Source organism: Lissotriton helveticus, chromosome 1_1, assembly GCF_964261635.1.
Source record: "Lissotriton helveticus chromosome 1_1, aLisHel1.1, whole genome shotgun sequence".
NCBI lineage: Eukaryota > Metazoa > Chordata > Amphibia > Caudata > Salamandridae > Lissotriton > Lissotriton helveticus.
The window spans coordinates 968,176,541-968,200,530 of record NC_136057.1 but is presented as its reverse complement, the minus strand read 5'-3'; the positions used below and the strand labels follow the sequence as shown (position 1 = coordinate 968,200,530).

The window sequence follows — 23,990 nt, the reverse complement described above, 5'->3', positions numbered from 1 at the left end:
ATTTTAGCGTTAGTTTGAATTTGAGTTGTGTTTTTCCATTTGTGACTGGTCACTAGCAGTGCTTAATTTGAACCGGTGATTGCCAAAGGGGGCCACCGGCACACATTTTCGGGACCGGCATGCATTTTTCCTCATCAGACATTTACCGAGAGCAATGGAGGGCAAAACACAAATGAGAAAGGATTAAGATGGGAAAGATGGAGAGACCGTCACAAAAGGAGAAAGCAGGAACCTGCTGGAATGAGATAAAGGGGAAGGTGGTGTCTGATAGTGAATTAAAGAGGCATGAGGTTGATTGAAGACTGCGCAACCTTGGTATTCGGCGCGCAGATATTTAATAGTGTGACCGTGGGCTTCAGAGCGGAGTATAGGGCGCTGGCACTCATTATTTTACAAATTAAGCAGGGGTTACTAGCTTTGTTATGTTGTTTGCTGCATCTTATCAGATCAGAATACTATAAGAGTTTGAGAGGAGATTTGAGAATTTACATGTGTTGCAGCAAGAACGCGTCCCCACCATGGATTGTCAAAGATAGTGTCTGCCATATAAGAAGCTTGAACTTGTTTCTCTGACTGGAGGTTGTTTAACCATGGAAAACAGGCATAGGTGTAGCTATCCAGGAGCAGATGGTGCTGTGGTTCGGTGACCCAAAGGTGAGAGGAGGCATGAGTTTCTACCAGCACCTCTTGACCCACAAGATTGTGAAGCTGGCCAGTCCAAGGCTTACTAAGGTTGCTGATTTCACTGATAAACTCAATACTAATCAAATCACAGTATAAATTGATGTCCAGGCAGTGCTTTTGCTTTGAAATGATAAAGTCCCATGATTTGCCACAACTAACTCATAAATATTAAATTACAAGTCTACACAATGAAAATCGTACGTCTCTCATTCCTTCCGAACTAGATTTTTGTGTATGGTTAAATAATGTAAAACAATTCCTGTGGTGTTTGTTACAGATTTACAAACTACCACCATTTCCTATTGCATTTGTCACAGAAATCACAATGTAAAACCACTTCTATAGAATTTGTCAGAGAGTTCACAATCTAAAACGCCTTCCTTGTACACTTACCAGAGTGTTTTCAATGAAAAATCCATTTGTACTGTATTTCTAACATCGCTACACCTTACAAAGCTCCTTCTTACTCTATTTGACACAGATTCTGTGTTAAGAATTTCTTTATCAGTGAGGAGCAGTTCACTTCATAGGGCTGTCTAAGGAAATGTTCACAAAGAAGATCAACAAATGGGCGGAGCCAGAGTCACCTTCTACTGGACTCTGCACAAAGTCAACTCCTTTAGAACTTGACCCTCAGGGTACCGAGGCAGAGCAGCCCAAGGATGTTTCAGGGCTGGTGTGGGCTACAGGGTCAGAACTACACAAAGCACACACCAGAAACGTCATGCAACAGTGTTGAAGTCAACACTTTCACTTTAATGAATACAAGCGATTTAATTCACACACAACTAAATACTTAGCACAAAATAGGAAATGTACACAGTAAAAACTATTTCTCTCTAGCCCTTCCAATGCTATAATCTTTTTGTCTTTATATATATATATATATATAATCTTTCTGTCTTTATATATATATATATATATATATATATATATATATATATATATATATAAATATATATATATATATATATATATATATATATAAAGACAGAAAGGGCTAGAGAGAATTGGAAGGGCTAGAGAGAAATAGTTTTTACTGTGTACATGAAGAAATAGTTTATACTGTGTACATTTCTTATTTTGTGCTAAGTATTTAGTTGTGTGTAAATTAAATATATTATATATATATATATATATATATATATATATATATATAAATATATATATACATCCGTATATATGTATTTACATTTATAATATAGAAAGTATATCAGAATATATTAAATGCATATGAAATCTGTATATAGACGTGTGTAAGAAGGTCTTTGTGTTAAACGATGTAAATCCTATCCCGATGGTGCTTGCCATGGAGTTCACAATATAAAATCCCCTTCTATCGTTATCTGTCCCAGTGTTCACGATGTAAGCTGCATGGTAGTTCCCAATGTAAAACCCATTCCTGCAGATTTTTTCTCTCAAGGTAACATAATGCAAAGCCCATTCCTAGTATATTTTGATGGGGGGTCTGTGTTAACAGGGTCTCTGTCAGTTACATTGAATGAATATGCTCAATCAAGGAATAGGTTCAGCAAAGGGATAAGCCAAAGCTCCCCTCTCTGTGCTGGTTTATTGTCAGTGCTTGATCTTTGGCAGACAGCTTCATTGTGAGCCAGATCTAAAAATGGAATAAGGTAACAATACCATGGCATTGTGATGACCCCCGTGGAGTCCTCATTGCTGCCAGTGTTTTGCCATGCTCTCACATGCTTACCGGTGTCGATGCACTCGCGGCCGGCTTTGTCCCAGAAGGTCTTCCCGTTACAGTGAACACATTTCATGACACCAGAGAGCTCCAGCCATGTTGTGCATGCTGTGTCACACCAGTAATGCAGTTCCTGCCCAACAGGGTATTTTCCCTTACTTATATTTATCGTAGCATGTTTTATGGACTTTGGAGCACAGTATCCTGGAAGAGAAAAAGACCTAAGGTTACAATAAGGTTAGGAAGTTTAACTCTGAATGGGATAGAGAAGCAATAAGAAAATTAAACATAATTTGAATACCACAAGCGACTTTCCCCCAGAGGAAGACTGCATTGAATTTAACAATGAGGATTAGATATTAAAATCTAAACATTACATTTCATGGGAGAGACCCTCTGGACTTAGTAGGGGAATGGGAACTCGTAAGCTCTAAGTAAGTGGCTCTGGGTTGTGTGGTTTGGAAACGGAACCCTTAGTACTGACTGTTCAGGCCTCCAGGTGCCAGCTGCGGGCCAACTCAAGAAACTCCTTTCAGAAGAAAGGGTGGGATTGGTACATGAGCTTGGAAAGACCATCTGCCATATGAGTACATGATGCACTTCACAGAAATAACTGAGAAGATGTCTAAACTGACATATTAAACTGTAGCATGACCTTGACTCTGATAGTGGTCAAGTAAATAAAGTATTTCACTTATGGCAAATACAGCTGTAAAATAGAGAATCTTTGCTAAATTGGTTTTCTAACTCCATTTGCTTTCAGTTGTTTAACTAGTCTTTAATTTTTGTATTGATAGGTCTGATGCTAATGGTCTTTTATGAATCAAAACAAGCTACACAATTTAGAACAGTGGTTCTTAACCTGTGGTCCGGAAACCCATGTGGGTCTCTGAGGCCTACTTAGGGGGTCAGCAACTTCTTAGAAAATTAAATAATATTAACAGATTAATGAAGTGTATGTGAATGAAGAAGTAAAATTGAAAAATGTAAAAGTTTTGTAAATGTGACGGAATTTGAAATTGGAGTCTAAAAATAAGGTTAGCATCCTCAGATGGATTTGTGGAAGCAGTGCAAAGTGCATCAAACAGAATACAGTATTGATGATGAGTGGCCGCAATTAAATTTAGAAAAGCTCCAACCTTCCCACTAAAATGTAATTAAAAAAAATATTTTATAATTATGTATTTGTTTGATGAATGCTTCTTTCTACATTTATTTGCTGAGTTTTTTGGTTCAAATCATTGAAAATGCTTAGGTCAGGGTCCTCAGCTTCCAGTAATGTTTCAGTGGGGTCCCCCGAATCCAATAATGAATCTATGGGGGTTCCTGGGCTCTAGAAATGTTTAAATAGGGAGCCAGAGAAGTCAAAAGGTTAAGAACGACTGATGTAGAATACTTTGAAGTTGGTGAGCCTTGGCGATTTATTAAATGATTCTTATTGTTTTTTCAGAGCCCCTGAGGCATTTGATTCAGGTCACACCGACCACACTCAGAATGACATCTCATCAAGTTGTGCCAACGTCCACTCATTGGCTTCTTCCTTCCTTATGCTCCTGAAAACTAATAAACCAGACAGCGGGCATTTTGTCGAGGGACTGGCACCGAGCATGGTAAGCTTATATGGTGCTGTCAGGAACTGAAGACACGCCCCTTCAACACTGCTATATAGGCCCTTGTAAGACTCACCTACTCAGATACTGAATTACTTGCCAAAGTACAAGAGTTTCTTTTTTGCTCATCTATGGGCATTTGAAATCTCTGCCTCGTCCCTACCTCCTCTACTCATGGCTCCCATTAGGACTTGTTGGCTGAGGAATCTGATGACTGTGACCAACACGCACATGTCCTCTGTTCCCGTCCTCTCTGACATCCACACCAGCAGCTCCTGACAGCCCATGGTTCAGACTCCTCCCCTGCTCCATGTCTTAAGAGGTGACTACAGCCTCCTGTGGCTCTCGCTAACACTCTCCTCATGTGTTATGTCTGCTGGTGGATATTCTGATAACATCTATATAATCATTACATCTATACAAATTTTGTTTTCGAATCTGTGAGACATTTCTTTGTTGTCAATGCTGATTTACTCCAAGTCATCTACTGGCTACCAGAGGGCAAGTCTTTTTAGGTCTCACCTAGAGTGCAGCGCGAATGCACTCCTCTAGCAGAGGGCCTCTTGGAATCACTCCAGACATTCAGAAAGCTTTCAGAAAGCTCATGCATGTGGTTGTCACATCAATTGGCCTTTGCATGTGACTTTCAAGAAATGAAGAATGAAGGGATTGTGCAGTGCACACCTATTTAGAATTAATTACCAACTTAAACTTTACCTCCTTCCTTCTAGGGGCGTGCTGGGAGGGAAGGGAGGAAGCCAACCTCCTGTTAACTGATAGGGAAATGCAAGTGACAATAGTTACTTGACCCCACCCGCACAGCTATTGGCAGGCATCCGCCTGCCTAACTTTACTCATGAATATTCAAAGATTCAAAATTAACTTTCCGTTCATAAACAATTCCTCAAAAACTGTTTTAAATTTATTTTCACAAACAACAAATGAACGTATGTCCTAAACTAAACATAGACATTACTATCTAAATCGCTTTGCTTCATAAATCATTGCAAATCATAATATAACAGTTTGTTCTTGAATTAATGTTGAATGGTCCCAATGCATTTCGGGGTGAACCCTTCGTCAGGGGAACTGAAAAATATATATATATAGCGTATTAACTCTTTGCAGTATACAGCACATTTGATAGCAAATCAAGACACAAACAGCGTTGATTGTGTATAATTATCACTTACACCACTATGTGCAAAAGAGATGTGCCCAAAAACAACCGCACAAACGGCGTACACAACATAAAAAAAGAAGAAAGAAAAAACAAGAGAGGAACAACAAGCTCACCAGAGCTACTCACCAAACTATTCTCCGTAAAAACTCCGCTTTATCACAACCTGGTTTTAATTGAATTTGTTCTACAACTTGATAACGTAATTGAGGTATGGAATGATTCATTTCCATCCAATGTGTAACTAAACTAGATGTGGTAGTTTTATTACGTATTCTACTTCTATGTTCTGTGATTCTCACTTTTACCTTTCGCTCTGTTTTACCTACATAAAGTTTTCCACAAGGACATTTTATGCTGTAAATCACGTATGCAGAATTGCAATCAGTCTGACTTGTGAGTTACATTTTTTTGCCTGTTTGTGGATGTAGGATAGTAGAGCCTTCTATTACGTTATTGCAATGCGTGCAATTATGACATTTTCTCATTCCTGGATTAGCAGATTGTGTACTGAGAGGTTTAATGCCTCTGGTGACAAGTTCCTTCAAATTCCTGCTTCTTGTGTAAGCAAATATAGGTTTATTCATGAATAATCCATGAAAGTTTTCTTCTTGTTGGAGTAGGACGGGGCACTCAAGAGGTATGTAGCGTCATATGGGAAACTATTGTGAACGGAGTATTAGGATAAATGTAGTATATTGATCATCTATGCTTTGGATTCCATGTTGATGAATCCATTTGCAGATTGTTGCAGTTTTTTCTCCATGTAGAGTTGTATGCATATTTAACTATTGACTCCACCGATTCACAGGGCACCAGTGCTGTAATTCAGCGGAGTTTTTAAGGAGAATAGTTTGGTGAGTAGCTCTGGTGAGCTTGTTGTTCCTCTCTTGTTTTTTCTTTCTTCTTTTTTTATGTTGTGTACGCCGTTTGTGTGGTTGTTTTTGGGCACATCTCTTTTGCACATAGTGGTGTAAGTGATAATTATACACAATCAACGCTGTTTGTGTCTTGATTTGCTATCAAATGTGCTGTATACTGCAAAGAGTTAATACGCTATATATATATATATATATATATATATATATATATATATATTTTTTTTTTTTCAGTTCCCCTGACGAAGGGTTCACCCCGAAATGCATTGGGACCATTCAACATTAATTCAAGAACAAACTGTTATATTATGATTTGCAATGATTTATGAAGCAAAGTGATTTAGATAGTAATGTCTATGTTTAGTTTAGGACATACGTTCATTTGTTGTTTGTGAAAATACATTTAAAACAGTTTTTGAGCAATTGTTTATGAGCGGAAAGTTAGTTTTGAATCTTTGAATATTCATGAGTAAAGTTAGGCAGGCGGATGCCTGCCAATAGCTGTGCGGATGGGGTCAAGTAACTATTGTCACTTGCATTTCCCCTTCAAGAAATGAAAGCACGCAATTGGCCAAAGACGGGTGCATGTCCCACCTCTTCTTAAAATGTTTACTCCCATTGCCTGTGGGTCTCGGGAGCGAGCAGGCTGGCAGATGCATTCCTTCTGGGTCACGCCCTTTCGCTTGTTATCTACTAAAGCAATTTATTGCCTTTCCGGCCCAGCTATAGATTTCATTGCATGTTTGGCTATTCCTGTATCCTGTATCGGGTTACTAATTGACGTTGATGTTAACGCCCTGCCCTGCTTTTTCTTTTGCCCTCCTCAGTACTTCTGGTCAGCGGGCCGAGTGTTTTGCTTGCCCTAGCTGGTCCGTGGGGTGCTTCACCCGCTCTCTGCTCCCTCCTATGTCATGTTAAAGGAGTCTTGCGCCTCTCTTGGTCCCATACTTTCTCTGGGAGGTGTATAGGCGAGGGAAGAGCGTGTTTGTTGATGAGACGTGCTTTGCCTCGTGTCTTTCTCATGGCCTCTATATATGGGTAGGTTATTTATGGTTCTTAAGGTCTCGAAAGGGCCTAATTTCCCGACACACTTCTTCCTCTGCCCTTGTCTCATTTTGCTCCGCACACACCTCTCACTCTCTTTTTTCTTCACTTCTCTGTTTCCTTCCCCTCGACCTTTTCCTAACACATTTCTCCTCAACTCATTTCCCTCACTAACTTCCGTCCTTCCCCTCGCACTACCCATACTCAACCACTTCTCTGCGGTTCGCCTAACAGACTTTCTTTCCTCTCTATCCTCCCCATGCACCTCGATGCTCGTTCCCTCTGCTGTCACTGACATCCCCTCACACACTCCTCACGCTTCTCGCGCTACCTTCTCTGCTCTACCAGTACATAGGTAATCAGGAATCATTGGTGCATCAGGTAAACTGGGCCCGGGGCCCAGAAGGGACAGGAGCCCCTTGCTCCATAGTAATGGCTACTTTTTAATAACCAACGATAGTGCTGAGAGTCTGTTTTTTTGCTTGCAGTAAGGCACTGGCACTCTTGCTACGCCATTGCTCATCACACTATTATTTGCATTTGTCCTTACAAACACCATTTTCTCCCTTCTTTCCTCCCTTTTGCTTGTTTTTCTTCCTCCTTATACCCACACTCTATCCCGACTTTCCTTTCCAACACATATAGCTTTTTCTTTTTTCTCAGTCCCCTACCCTCATTTGCCTTTGTAGCCTCAGCCTCCATTTTCATTCACATGCTCCCCATTCTCTTATCTACCTTATCCTCCTGCACTTCCCACTTTTTCCCTGATTCAGTTCCCCTGAAACCCATGCGCGCCTTCTCTCCAAACCCCAAAACATTTGTCTCTGTCCACTCACAGGAACTTTTCTTCGATACTGTTTCCCTCTCACATTTTCATCGTTCCCTTCCAAAAAGGGCCTCTCACATCCTTTCTGATGCTCTCTTCAAAAAAAGCCCCATATCAACATTTCTCCTTACCAATTTCCTGCTAGACCATTTATATCTGACTGGCTTGACTGACTCTCTCTGACTGACTGACTGACTGACTGACTGACTCTCACTGACTGACTCTCTGACTGACTGACTCTCTCTCTCTCTGACTGAATGATTCTCTCTCTTTGACTGACTGATTCTCTCTCTCTGACTGACTGACTGACTCTCTGACTGACTGACTCTCTCTCTCTGACTAACTGACTGACTGACTCTCTTTGACTGACTGACTCTCTCTGACTGACTGAGTGACTCTCACTGACTGACTGACTCTCATTGACAGACTGACTGACTCTGACTTACTGACTCTTTGACTGACTGACTCTTGCACTGACTGGCTGACTATCTCTCTGTCAGACTGAATCTCACTGACTGAATGACTCTATATCTGACTGACTGACTTTCTCTGAATGACTAACTGACTCTCGCTGACTGACTGATTCTCACTGACTGACTGACTCTCTCTCTGATTGATTGACCAACTCTCTCTCTCTCTGACTGACTGACTGACTCTCTCTCTCTGACTGATTGACTGACTGACTCTCGCTCTGACTGACTGACTCTCTGACTGACTCTCTCTCTGACTGACTGACTCTCTCTGACTGACTGACTGACTCTCACTGACTGATTGACTGACTCTCACTGACTGACTGATTCTCACTGACTGACTGACTCTCTCTGACGGCCTGGCCGACTCTCTCTCTCTGACTGACTGACTCTCTCTCTCTCTGACTGACTCTTTCTCTTTGATGACTGACTGACTTCCTCTCTCTGATTGACTGACTGACTCTATCTGACTGACTGACTCTCTCTGACTGACTCTCTCTGACTAACTGACTGACTCTCACTGACTGACTGACTCTCACTGACTGACTCACTGACTGACTGACTGACTCTCTCTGACTGACTGACTGACTCTCTCTCCTACTGACTGACTGACTCTCTCTCTGACTGACAGACTCTCACGGATGTATGACGTTACAACGCATGCTTTTACTACGCATGCTGTTACAATGCAGGTTTTACTACGCATACCATTACAACGCATAGCGCTTTGGGGTGCTGGATAGTGAATAGTTTAATTTACTATTCCAACTCCAGTCCCCGTGGACACTAGGGAAGGTGTTGGATAGTAAATTAAATCTATTCCCTATCCTAGAGCGCCCCCCAGCACAATGCGTTGTAGTGGTTTTCGTTGTAAAACCTGCGTTGTAATAGCATTGCGTGGTAAAAGTTGCGTTGTGAAGGATGTTTCCCGACTCTCACTGACTGACTGACTCTCTCTCTGACTGACTGACTTTCTCTGACTGACTGCCTGACTCTCACTGACTGACTGACTGACTCTCACTGACTGACTGATTCTCACTGACTGACTGACTCTCTCTCTGATTGATTGACCGACTCTCTCTCTCTGACTGACTGACTGACTGACTGACTCTCTCACTGACTAACTCTCTCTCTCTGACTGACTGACTCTCTCTGACTGACTGAGTGACTCTCACTGACTGATTGGCTCTCACTGACTGACTGGCTCTCTGACTGACCGACTTTCTCTGACTGCCTGGCCGACTCTCTCTCTCTGACTGACTGACTCTCTCTCTCTCTGACTGACCGACTCTCTCTGACTGACTGACTGACTCCCTTTCTCTGACTGACTGACTGACTCTATCTGACTGACTGACTCTCTCTCTGACTGACTCTCTCTGACTAACTGACTGACTCTCACTGACTGACTCTCACTGACTGACTGACTGACTGACTGACTGACTCTCTCTGACTGACTGATTGACTCTCTCTCCTACTGACTGACTGACTCTCTCTCTCTGACTGACAGACTCTCACTGACTGACTGACTCTCTCTCTGACTGACTGACTTTCTCTGACTGACTGCCTGACTCTCATTGACTGACTGACTGACTCTCACTGACTGACTGATTCTCACTGACTGACTGACTCTCTCTCTGATTGATTGACCGACTCTCTCTCTCTGACTGACTGACTGACTGACTCTCTGACTGACTGACTCTCTCTCTCTCTGACTGACTGACTCTCTCTGACTGACTGAGTGACTCTCACTGACTGATTGACTCTCACTGACTGACTGACTCTCTGACTGACTGACTCTCTCTCTGACTGACTGACTCTCTCTCTCTCTGACTGACTGACTCTCTCTGATTGACTCACTCTCTCTGACTGACTGACTGACAGATTCTCACTGACTGACTGACTCTCTCTCTCTGACTGACTGACTGACTCTCTTTGACTGACTGACTCTATATCTCTCTGGCTGACTGACTGACTCTATCTGACTGACTGACTCTCTCTGACTGACTCTCTCTGACTCTCACTGACTGACTCTCACTGACTGACTCACTGACTGACTGACTGACTCTCTCTGACTGACTGACTCTCTCTTTCTGACTGACTGACTGACTAAACCACGCAGGATGTCAAGAACGGCTTCGGTGCAGACCAGCAAGGTCTGAGGAACTTCTCCTTTGTAGGAAAGTTGGAGCAAGCCGTGAGCACCCAGGAAAGCAAGTTAGAATCAAAATGGCATCTTCAGGGGGCTCACTAGCCAACAGGCAAGGACCGGTGAAGATGCATCAAGCTGAAATGCAGGCCTGAGCTTTGGTGCAAATGGTGCTCGGGTCTGGGGCTTCAAGCACCCCAATGCACAACTTTAAGATACCTTGATAAAGGAGTGCAGCTTGCAAAATGCAGGATGTTCAGGAGTTCCGGTCCCACGTCTCTCGTGTCCGCCACAGGTCTCAGCTTTGCTGTGGGTGTGGGTTGTAGTCAGAGATGTCTAGAGTCTGTGTCCTGTGTCGCAGATTGTTCGGGATCTGGAGGGAGCCTCAAAAATGCAGACCAGCAAAATTGCTGTTTGTGCCTGTTTGAACAGGGTGGTCACTCCTTGACCACAAGGGTGATTTCTTCCGTCTTCCAGTCGAAATGGAATGTCAAAGGTCCAGGATATGTCTTGCAAAGATTCATCCAGGGTTATCTGAAGTCCTAGGGACTGGGTCCCTGTACTTATACTAAGTTTAGGGGTTGGACTATCTTTAAGGTCCCTCCTATGGGTGGACCTGAGAAGGGGTGGTTACACCCCTTTCCCTTTGTCCAGTTTTGCACCAGAGCTGGGGCTGAGTGCCCCAGCAACTGGTTTGAACCGGGCTATGCATGGAGCACCTTGTGTGCCCCAGGCAGTGTCTGGAAAAGCATTTGCTGATGCAGCCCTCCCTGCCCCAATACACTAAATCCTGTCTGGGGAGGTGCTGGCACCTCCTTGGACAGGAAACCTATTGTCCAGGCCTCCCGTGCCGGAGTTTCGTCCAGCAGCAGGAGGTCAGACTCGTGTCTGTGGCGACAGCATCCATTTTGTGATGTTGAGGCTCTGTTTAACTTTAACCGGGTAAACCAGTAACTACATGTCTTCTCCCTCTAGAAGGGCGGAATGCTACCCCTGCCAACAGGACTGGCGGGGGGTAGTATTCCAAAGTGTTTGACACCTTACACAACATGTTTTGATAAAGCCAAACCAAAGTTAGCATTAACCGCAAGGATTATAATGTACGTAAGAGTATATGGTATGGCTATATCATAGAACAGCTATAAGGAGATGGTTCAGAAAACTGCAGAGGGGCTCAGCTCATGCTAGGGCACCCTCTCACATAAAACCAAGCACTCTGCCTCCTGGATTGTTAAGGTCTGCCATAGGAGTGACTTATAGGTGTATATGTGTCTATATGCATATATAGATATAGGTATACTATATCTGAGTAAGGGGTGATTACACCACCTTACCTAGGCTGTGTGAACAGACCTGTGGTGTCAGTTTGGAGGGCCAGCCAGGGGTGGCATAATACATGCTGCAGCCCATGGTAGGCCTTGGGTGCACCTATACCCTGGGTACCTATGGTACACTATACAGGGACTCACAAAGGTGACCCAAAACCCAATCTGGTATGTACCTAAAGTACATGGTAACAATTTAGAGAGAGAGCAGCTAGGCTGTGGGCTTGATTAGCAGGACCACAGCCAATCTAAAGTCAAAAAACCAGAAAATCACAGCAAAAAGTGGGGGTGACCATAAGAAGCAGACCCTACTCTCCTACAGGGATACTGTTCACTGTAAGGTCTGTGAACTCACCATTGAAAGAAAGGACTTTACCCATTCCAATTAGAAATATGTACTGAAACACCACACTAACTGCAACAGCACCGATGTGGTGTACATAATCAAATGTCCTTGTAACAACTTCTATGTTGGTCAGACATGACAAAAGGTGTAGGCTACAATCCTCCTGCATTGTAGCAGGATGCACCAAGCTTACAGTCTGAGGTGGTGGGTCCTCGAAAACATAATTTCCAATCACAGAGAACGGGATGCTTCGCTCACCCTAGGTTTAAGGGAATGTAAATGGATACCTACACTTGATACTGTAGACCAAGGCCTCAACGAATTTGAAGAGATCACAAGCCAAGCAGCCTTATTGAATTATGGTGACACATTTGTTTTCATTACAGGGCTATGAATGTATAGTCACATGCTATTTCATTGTAGACAGGCGTTTCTTGACAAACTGTTATTTGGGTTTCAAGAGGTACAAGTTCCCTAGCTTTATTGCTTAGTCCTTCATTTCGCACTGCAGATTCTTCAAAGGTGATGAGTCTCTCAGTTTGTACCTCCTGGATAGTAGCCATATTAGGGCGTCTGCTACATCTTTGGAGTCACCTTGGCCTACTGCTTATGATCGGCCACATGTTGTGGTTTGACCAGGTCGATAGACCCAAACCTGTTCTCTTTCTTTCCAGCAAGGGGCGGCAGTAATACTGTTCTTGATCCGTGGATTGCTAGGACAGCTACTGGTTGTCTGTAAGAAGGCCCAAATTCCTTCTTGTCAGCAATCTTTTCTCTGACTAGATCCCCAATCTTTGGGAACCAGACAGGCCTTGCTGGGATGGTCGGTTTTTCCTCAGTGGTTGTTGGCTTCAGGAACACCTTACTTTGTTTCGTTCTTATTTCATTTAAGTCCTGCAAAACAGCCAAACGATCTTTGATATCAAAGGGTTTTTGGTCTACCACTAATGTCTGACAATCAAGGTCTGATATTATCATTCTGGTCCCAAAAAGGACTTCATATGGACTGATACCCCCTAGAGAACATCTTGGCACATTGTTAAGACTACATTGGACACTTTAAGATGTTTGACCCACCCATCACCCAATCCTAATACCCTAGCTGTTATAGATTGCTTTATGTCACGTTTTTTTCTCTCCACTACCAAATTTCTGTCAGAATGGAACGGACTAGAGTACAGCAATGCAATGCCCAGATTGGCCATGGCCTCCTTGTAAGCTTGATAACTAAACACAGGACCCTGGTCAGAATGTAGCGTGCCGACTGCGTATGTGCCGATAAAGACTCGCAAATCTTTTATAACAGTTCAAGCGTCAGCCGAGCCCTGAGGCCACATCCAAATGAATCTCGAACACAAATCCACTGCGACCATGATATATTTATAGTTACCATCCCTTTGTAAGGGACCGCAGTGGTCCAGGTAAACGCAAGGTAATGGTTTATCTGAAATTAACAGGGGCATTTGCGCAGGACGTGTCACAGTAGAGACTTTCATCTTTTGGCAGATTTCACATTCCAAAACATAGTTTCTGGTCTGCTTCCTCATGCGTGGCCACCAGTATTTCTGTTTTAATAATGACACTGTAACGGAAACACCTGCGTGTGCAGAGGCAAGCCCTTCATGTGCTGCTAAAATTAGTCCTTATCTATGTTCCATGTTTGGAATTACTCTATCCCCCACTCCAGGGGTTCGAGCAAACGGAACATTATTCGCATCAGTTATTTATGAGTATTTGCGTGTTAAGTCTTTTGGTAATGTTTTACCACTGTCTTTGCTCAAAGCATTGACAGCTTGCATTATTTCGCCGTCTATTTTCATTTTTGAACGAGTGATTGCAGCTACGGAAGCCGTTTGCACAACTGTCTTCGCGGCTTCATCAGCCAATGAATGCCCTGCAACGTGAACACCATCACGTTGATGACTTAGTGTATGTATCGCGTGAGTGTGTTGTAGTTCTTGTCGTAAGTGAACTACTTGTTCCCCTAGCAATGTATGCTTGATTGGGCCACGTTTTGCATCTTTGAAGCCGTTTTGAATACAGTTTTGCAAGTATTCACTGTAAGATTGTACACAATAATACGAATCGCACACTATGAGTGTGGGGAATTCGCGATCAGTATTTTCAAGCGCCATCTTAAATGCTTGTAGTTCAGCTCACTGAGCTGTACAATCTCCTAGAGATTGTGTTTTAGTGACCATTGGTCGAATTTGCCATCACGCCAGCGACCTTTAATGATCGCGCACGCCACACTATAGGCTTGTTTACCCACCGTAGCGGGTTGAGCTGATCCGTCAGTATAAATTATATATTTATACTGCTGTAGAGGCAGAATTTTAGTAGGCAGAGGACATTCTTGTTCGTATTGTAAAAATGCTTGTGTCTTTAAATATGGGTCAAAAATGTATTCAACACCTGTTGCAGCAAGAGAATTAACCCATTGTATCCATCTCGAATGTAAAGCTTTAGCATCAGGAATACTCGCTTTTGCCACTGCCTCTAAGGCAGGTATAGGAACGCCCATAATGCGTTTACCCCGTGTGAGGGCCCTCTCTTTTGCTACTGCACATTTGAACCGCTGTCAGAATTTTGTTGAAGTGGATTTCATTTCAGCTTGTGTACACCTGTGATTGGTAAGCTATTGATACTTTTACATCTTCGTTAAAAGTTAAGTCAGTGAATCTGCATTGTCCTGGATTGATTCGGATCACTAAGTTGCATACGTTTACGCATGTTTGCAAATGTTTTGTTGCTAACATGTCTGTTTGGAGTGAATCACAAAATTTCTGTATGTTTTTGAGTTCAATTAACTGTTTTAAAATCAGGTTTGGTTAATTTGTAGAGAGGTTTTACCCTTTCTGCGTAATTTAGAATGTATGTTCTTCCGAAGTTCAGGAAACCTAGAATCAACTGTAAGTTTTTCAGCTTTTTTGGAGGTTGGAGCAGTGCACACTTTTCTAAAAGTTGGCTGCCAGGCTTTTGCCTGCACTTGATAGCTCGTATCCTAGGAAAAGGACGTTGAGATGGGCAATTCTTGATTTCTTAAAATTTAGTTTGTACCCTTCAGAGGCGAATCCAAGTATGATGGTGTTCACCCTGTTCAAGTGCCTATCCAAGTCATTGTCTGTTAGATAGATATAATCTACATATGATAATGCTTCATCATCATACATTTGTAGTAACTTTGTTACACTATAGGTGTAAATAACCCAGGACTATTCTTGAATCCCTGAGAGAGACGACAGAAGTGACGCTGTGTCCCCATAATTGAGAAAGCGGTCAAATATCTGCTTTCATGTGCAATGTTTTGACAGAAGAAACCGTTACAAATATCTAATGTTGTTTTATATTTTTTTTACGTACAATGTTATTCATTAATGCGGCACTGTTTGCATTTTTTACTGCAAAAGTGTTGCTCCGTAGTACACAAAGAACCACGATAGGAGCAAAAAATGTATATTGAAGATAGAAGCTGGCCTCACTTAGGTCAGTTAAGAAAGCCCTCACTCACCAACCTGGTTGGTGACATGCTTCATCATCGGGCCCCACTGAAGAGGCCGATTGCCTCTCCAGTGTGCTACAATGCCAGGTCTACTGCGGAGCAGGTTAATTGTGAGTTCAGGCGTGCAGTGAAACCGGACCTAACTGACCTAAGTGAGGCCAGCTTCTATCTTCAATATAAATTTTTTGCTCCTATCGTGGTTCTTTGTGTACTACGGGGCACTCTTCTTTTTTTTTTTAAAACCCAACCAGGGACTAAGAGTGGCTCTTGACTCTCCCTACCTCTCTCTTTGTTGTCTTGCAAAAGTGTTGCAACAAGAGTTTAGATGTCTGTAATCCAAAACTGGAAGATATATATTGTTTGGTTTGGAGACAGGAAACAAAGGATTGTTCATGGACAAGGTGAATGTTTCAATCACCCCTTGGTATTCAAGTTGATCTAATATCTCCCTGATCTGAGTGGGTTAGTTGTCCTTTGTTTATTCTGTTCGCTGACTACTTAAGCAGGCAAGTTTGGCAGCGCGTTCTTTCCAGTGTGTGGCGCTATTGTGGTAGCGTCTGTGTAGTGGCAGCTCTGCTGTTTTTAAACTTCCCGTTTTGGCTATATAATTTAAAGTTTATTTAGGCACTTTCCCTTGTTTTTAAAAGCCTGGCCCTCATACCCACACCTCTGCCATCCTTTACTTGCACTCTAATAGGTGTACTCACCGCGTTTTGCGGGTCCTTCGCCCTGTCTCGAGGCGGCCATCTTTGGTGAGTGGGAGCAGTGGGTTAGTTGTCCTTTGTTTATTCTGCTCGCTGACTACTTAAGCAGCCATGCTGACGCGCAGCGGTTACGCGCAGCGGGGACGCCGTAGTGACGCCGGAGTTAAGCCTGAGTTCAGCCCGTCTGTGCCCGTCCGGGCCCAGACGGGCGTAGGGCTTGTCACCATGCCCGACTCTTCGGCGTCATCTACTTTCAGGTTCCAATATGGGAGGGATGCCCTCCTTGCCTTATGTCCGCCCCACCCTATTATTTGCAGCTTTGCACAGATGGGAACCATTCCATTCTTACCGTGCAGAGCCTGTCCTTCCGGCCACAATTCAGTGGCGGTGAAATCTGCTCTTTCCATGGCTTTATTAAATTGCCGATCCTTGCCGAGCCATGCCATTGAAATTAATTCACTTATCCTGGACCATGAGCTCGACGTGCTGTTTCTTACTGAGACCTGGCTCTCCCCTAGCTCTGGCCCGGATATGGTCAGAGCACTTCCTCCGATCTTCCATATACTTCACCTCGATAGACCGAAAGGAAGAGGAGGGGGAATTGCTGTTCTGTATAGAGACACGCTCGCTTGTAAGATCCAGAATGGAGGGGTGACTGATTGTGAGAGCTTACAGTTCTCTCTTCGGTTGTCACCTACAGTATCTTTGGTAGGCTTGCTGATTTACCGCCCTCCTGGACCCCTGGGTAGCTTCTCTAACTCTCTCTTAGAAACCACTGCTCTTCTTGCTTCTTCAACTGCCTACTTTGCCATTCTCGGGGATTTTAATATCCATCTTGATGATCCTATCAATGTGGCGGGAGTCGACTTGCTTGAAGATCTTAAATCGTTTGGAATTAACTTGGTCAACTCGGGCGTGACCCATGAGAAGGGCCACTTGCTCGATCCTATATTTTCCAACTTGGACCATCTTATTCCATCTCCGGCTCTTGCCCTGCCTTGGACAGACCATTTTTTGGTGTCCGCGACATGGCAATTCGACAGTCCTGCTGTGGTGGTCCCAAGGGTTTACACCCTGGAGAGAGCTTGGTCGAGGCTCCCAGTCGAGACTTGGGCGGCACATCTGGAGGCTACGCAGCCCCCTCAGGGAGTTGACCCGATAGTCGCAGATGCGAATTTACATACTTGGCTCGTAGACTCTCTGGACACTCTCCTACCTAAAAAGAAACAACTTACGAGAGGGAAGAGAGTGGGCTCCGCACCTTGGTACTCGTTGGAATTGAGAACCCTGAGGAAGGGATGCAAGAGGCTGGAGCGGTCCTGGAGGAGAGATTGGAGTGAGGCGAGTCGCAAAGAATATCGCGCGGCTCTGAGCAGGTATAAATCCGCTATTCGGGTGGCAAAAGCAGGATTCTTTGAAGAGCGTATAGGCTCGGCGGCCAACTCTTCTAAAGAGTCTTTCAGGGTCATTAAGGAGCTACTGCATGCCCCTGTACCACAGGTTCTCCACGAGGACCCACGCAAAAAATGCGCAGAACTGGCCTCTTTTTTCAAAAGCAAAGTTGACAACATATTGGCTTCCCTTCCCCGGCTAGGTGAGGTCCCCTCTCTGGTTGATTATTCCAGCTCTCAACTTAAGATGCAATCGGTGGAGCTGGTCTCCCTAGGTCCGGTCACGATGGAGGAAGTCCTGGTGGTTCTGAGGTCTATGAAGAGTGGCTCCCCGAAAGACCCAGCACCCATCAAATATCTCAAACAGGTGTCTTCTATAATTGGTGGCCCTGTGACGGACTTGATAAACCTGTCCCTCGCCCAAGGGGTAGTCCCCCCCAGTTGGAAAGGGGCGGTGGTTAAGGCCCTTCTGAAAAAGCCTAATCTCGATCCCGCCGACCTTACTAACTTTCGGCCCATCTCCTTGCTGCCGGGTATCAGTAAGGTGGCTGAGAAGCTGGTGAATAGCCGCCTCTCGAATTTCTTGGAAGCCAATTCCCTCCTGGGCGACTCCCAAACGGGTTTTCGTCCCGGTCAGGGGACTGACACCGCCCTGCTGGCGGTCGTGGAGAATGTAAGGAGCATGCTGGATTCGGGGGGATCAGTGGCAGTGATCCTCCTGGATCTCAGTGCTGCTTTTGACACCGTGGACCATCAGGTGCTTCTCCAACGGCTGTCGGGGGTGGGGGTCACGGGTCTGGCCCTCAAATGGTTCGCTTCCTTTTTGGAAGGTCGTACATTTGAGGTGTGGGAAGGCCATGAAAAATCATCTTCAACCCCTCTCCAGTGTGGTGTGCCACAGGGCTCTTCATTGAGCCCTACCTTATTTAACGTTTACATGGCCCCACTGGAGAGTGTGGTACTACCGCTGGGTATTAAAATCATCAGTTATGCTGATGATACTCAGCTGGTGGTAGGCCTTTCCCAGTCGGCGCACCATCCCGACAGGCTGCACACGTGTCTTGAGAAGATCTACTCGTGGATGTGCAGCTCAGCCCTAAAGCTAAATGGCTCCAAGACTGAGTTGATGCTGCTGGGGAACTCTTTTCCATCTTTGTCCCCCAGCAGCTGGCCAGACTGTCTGGGACCGGTACCTCCCCCCAAGCAGGAGATCAAGAGCCTGGGGGTGTGGTTGGAGCAGGACCTATCGTTCAAAACTCATGCCAAAAAGACTGCTGGCGTGTGTTTTGGCCTGCTCCGCTCAGCTCAGAAGATTCTGCCTCTGCTCCCAGTGGCTACTCGAAGGCTTCTCATCCAGGGACTTATCATCTCGCGGCTGGATTTCAGCAACGCGTTATTCCTGGGCGCGCCCGAATCCACCCTGAATAAACTGCAGCAAGTGCAGAACGCGGCTGCCAGGCTTTTGACGGGTCTCCCCAGGCGTCAATCTGCTCGCCCGGCGTTGAGGGCATTGCACTGGCTCCCTGTTAGGGACAGGGTGAGATTTAAGTCTCTTTGTATTGCCCACAAAGTTCTGCACGGGGTAGGCCCTCCTATTCTTGAGGAGATGGTCCAGCCTTACAAGGCCTCTCGTTCTCTTCGCTCTGATCATCAACATCTCCTCCAGGTGGGCAGGGCGAAAAAGGCTAGAACGGGTGGCAGAAGGTTCTCAATAAATGTGGCCTCCTTGTGGAACTCACTGCCCCTTCAACTGCGCTCGGAAGCTAGTCTTCTTCGGTTCCGTAAACTTTTAAAAACTTTTTTGTTCTCTGTTTAATCTCTCTTATCTTTCAGTAGTGTTATGTTCTGGTAAGCGCTGGGATGCCTATAGGTAACCAGGCGCTATACAAAACTCAGAATAATAATAATAATAATAATCTGTTTTTTAGCTTCTTGCTTAACCGGATACTGCCTTTGTGCAGTTGGTTGAGATTTTAACTGGATTTTATGGTAAGGAGAATCCTCATTCAATCCTACATGATTTTGTATAGTGCAGGAGCCTGGGCTACTGCCCATTTCCTGGCATAGGTATATTTTAAATGAATTGGAATATGGTTGGAGAAGGCTTGCATAATGATGTCCTCGCCATGTGGGCACTCCCTGACAAATTCTGGTCGCCAGTCTCGTTCAGCGAGAAGAATGTCATAACCCTGAGAGAGCCGCTCCAAAAAGAGTGCTCTCACTTTTCTTGTTATATCTCCCTCAATCCGGAGTGTTACTTCATATAACTCATGTGGACAACTAACCTAGGTATCTGCAGTTTCAACTTGAATGTATTCATTCAGGTCCACTGTCTCCAGATGATCCTTCAAGTTCCTACGAGCTATGGTGACTTCTGCTGCGCTGTCCAACATTGTTTGAGCCCACTCCCCGTTCTTGAGTTGTGTCCTCAAGATCCTCTGCATGTCTGATCTTTAGACCTGCTACCTTCTTTTTGGTGAATTGAGGTTTCTTGTTTTTCTGAATTTGTTGATCGTCTTTGGACTGCACACGTTCCTTCTTGTGCTTTTCTTTTTTTGGATTTCTGTGATGAAGTCTGAAAGGTACGCGAGGAATGTGTATCAGTATCTTGATATCTATCAGGTTTTCTCAAATTATCCCTATTCCTGAGGTTATACCTCCTTTCAGAGGGCTCCTTTTGAGGAGACCTACCTCTGGAATGAGAACGCTTCTCTTTAGAAGTTTGTTCTCCCACTTCTTTTTAGGAAGAGTAGGAGTGTTTTTAGTAAAGACCTTTTTGACAGTTGGGGTTTAACTGGTTTTCTACCCAAGCTGTCTCTGCCTAATTCTTCTGGCCAGTTCTTGTGGTTGCTCAGTTACATCCAATTCCCTTAACTTTTGGCGGATCGCCACGGTTGCTGCTTCACATTTAATATTAGCTAATATTATTGTTGAGACCTGTTTGAAATCTTTCAGTTGTTTCATACCTAGATTAAAAGCAGGCTCTGCCCCGTATTCATTTTGAGTCCTTTTCAGAACGTCTGGTATTACCGACATAGACGGAATGCCGTGTGTTTTAGTGGTTGTGTAGATTGCAGCAAAGACTGTACCACAAGTGTCACAGTCCTCCAGACGTGGTGCGATCCCCATTGGTAAACAGATTGTTAAAATTCTGTGTTTCTCATGAGGGGTAGTATTAGGAAATACTGCCTCGATTTGAGTAATTTTTTGAGCTATCCAGAATGGAATTTGTTCCCGTTTTGCGGGTAATTTACAAATGACTGAATGTAGAGTCTGTGGTGTAATTTTATTTGTGTTCCCCTGGTAAGGGGGATGTTGTGGAATCATTATTTCCGGTTGGACTGTAAGAGTCCGCATGACAAATTGAACCATTTGTCTATAGATTTTTATGAGCTCTTTGAGTTGAGCTTGTAGTTCCACATCCGACATCTCATTAATTCCAGGGTGTGGTGTATAGCTGGTTAATACCGGCCATGTTGATCCGGGTCTACCTAGTGGACCGAGCCTGGTAATGTAATTTATATGTTTTAGGGCACCTTTAAACCAGAGCGCATGCTCTTGGTATGTTAGTGGAATTTCGATATCCTCGAAAGGAATGTATTCCTCTGGTGGATCATCTTCTTTGTAGAAGTGAAACACTTTCGTTCTTGGATTTGCTTCAGGGAAGATTATCCATGAATTGAATACCTCTGTCTGGTGATATTCATGTGCCTCTATCACAAAAACTACCCTACCACCTCTTGCTGATAGGCCATTTCATATAAGTTTTATAGTGATGTCTTTTCTTAAATTTTCAGGAATGCTTACAGCATCCTCAACGGTTTGTGGAAACCTGTGTAGTCTAGAACTTGTACGGCGTTGTCGCCTGTAGTTCCACTGGCCCCGGGAAGTACTTCGCCGGTCATTTTGTTGACTGAAAGTTTGCAGAGCAAGTTTCAAGGAAACAAAGCTAAGGTGCACAATATTTTGGAACACTGTATTCTTCAACGCTGACTAAACTAAAAAGATAATACATAGGATTTTTGCCCTACTCAGCGATGGCGGATATTTAATCCTTTTACCCACTCCAGATGTCTATTGGATTATTACGGAAAAAAAGGTCTCTGAGAAAAGCACGACTGAGTTACTTTAAGTATCTAGCGTTAAATTAGTGCCTTACCAAACGTTGGGCGCCATGTAGTGTAGTTCCTATATTCCCAATAGACTCTGCGCATTGGAATAATATATCCTATAGATTTGATGTAGGACGTAGGTCAGTAGGTCTCTATCAAATATACTAAATGTAATAGTGAGTGCCAGCTAGCTTAGAGGTCACTAGAAACTTTCTCGAATTCACAAGAAGGGATTAGTTTCTGACAACCGCATAAACATGACAACTTTGTTTCCCTAGGACTGGAATAACTATCTTCAGAGTCGTGGAAACAATAGATAAGTATTTCACTCAGTCAATCGTGCATGCTTCGTTTCTACAGAGTTGCAGAGAAATAGTGAGACAGGCATTTTTAATAAAAGGTTTATTGAACAGTCTTCTTTCTCATGCAAGAGAAGTGAACTGCTACAATCGTTAGACAGAATGCAAAGTATAATGCGTACAGCGAGAATAGTATTATAAAATAATACTGTAAGAGCATTGTATGGTTTCTAAGCAATATAAAAATACATACATAAATACACAGGCTAAAATACTCAACTGGTGCTTCTAAAATACGCCTACCCCAATGTACCTAACCTAAGTCTAGTACGTGGGAAGAAGTAAGTATGGTCTTTTGCATAGGTTTAGTTTTGCCAATAATCTACCAAAGGTTTTTCTAGGTTCTAATCTGCTCCATTCCTTAAAATGAAGGAGGTCTGGTATCTTTGTCTCGGGACTCGATTTCCCAACACCCCGCAAGAGGAGTCCGAAACACTGGAGCTGAATTTCTCAGCAGAGGAAGGCAGCTTCCTGATCAGTGCATAAGCTGGAGAGTCGGCTTCTTTTGGCACTTGCTGTAGCGAGCTGCGTCGGGCACGTAGGTCGTCGAACTGCTACGAACCACTGTGCTTTGCCATAGCAAGTGAAGGTATATTTATACCTTAAAGGTGTTTAGGAATGCCATTTTTGACGTAAAGCCGGGCATATGAACATCATGAATGAACCCCTGGGGAATAGTTGTTCATTGTAAAACTAACTGAGTTCTTGGAGAAATCAATATTCATGCAAGGGGAAGTCCCTAACGGCTTAAGCTGGTTTTCCAAGAAATCGTTGTGACGTTTGGTGAACGGATGGAAGTAGCCATGCCTGTATTTGGGTAGCACGGGCTATGCCTAAATAAGGGCTTGATTTCTATGCCTATATAAGGGCAACGTGAATTGTACCTATATAAGGGCATGAATTGGGAAAATCCATTCGGAATCTAAAACGGCATACAACAGGGGGGCCACTGCACTCCAGGCAATGTTCTAATTGCCTAGTCTGACAACCCGGAGGGGTGTAACAGGTACACTGTAGATTTCTCCCAGTTTACTCTTAGCCCTGAGACTTCTGCAAATTCTATCAGCGTGACCCAGATGGATGTAAATCCTTGGTGATGTCTCTAATATATATCAGAAGGTCATCGGCATACATAGAAACACTGTGCATGGCATTTGCTCTGGGAATGCCCCACTGTTCTCCCTCCTGTCGCAGCCGTATTTCCAGTGATACTACCGCGAGGGGAAAAAGCAGAGGTTAGAGCGGGCATCCCTGCCTCGTGCCTCTCTGCACTGCGAATTCCAGTGAGATGTATCGCCCTATACGAAAATGCGAGGTTAGTTTGGTGTATAAGAGCTGTGTATACGCCAAGAGGGTGGGGCTGAGTCCTATTCGTTGTAGAACCAAGAAGAGATACTGCCATGTGAGGGTGTCTAAGGCCTTTTCGAGGTCTAGGATAAGGCAGGCCTCTCGGGGCTAAGTGTCCCCCACTTGATCTTGGACATGGAATAGTCGACGTATGTTCTAGGATGTGTTTCTGCCCGGGACAAAACCACATTGATCGGTTGGTACCAGTGGCTGTATAATTTGCGTGTATCTATCCGCTACTATCTTCCCCAAGATCTTGCAATCGGTGGAGAGGAGCGTAATGGGGCGATAGGATGCCATCAGTTGTGGGTCGCGGTTGGGTTTCAGGAAGGTCAAGATAACCGATTCCCAGAGGGATTTC

General features: G+C 44.1%; 1 protein-coding gene across 6 annotated transcripts in view; it reads right to left on the bottom strand.

The window, feature by feature from the left end:
* The window catches only part of LOC144819223 (uncharacterized), a 278,149-nt gene that overhangs the window by 171,208 nt on the left and 82,951 nt on the right, over positions 1-23,990 (bottom strand). For all 6 annotated transcript variants that reach the window (XM_078677218.1, XM_078677195.1, XM_078677204.1 and 3 more), the window contains exon 4: positions 2,399-2,593. In XM_078677218.1, the coding sequence (XP_078533344.1) occupies positions 2,399-2,593 (195 nt within the window). The remainder of the gene's footprint in view (positions 1-2,398; positions 2,594-23,990) is intronic.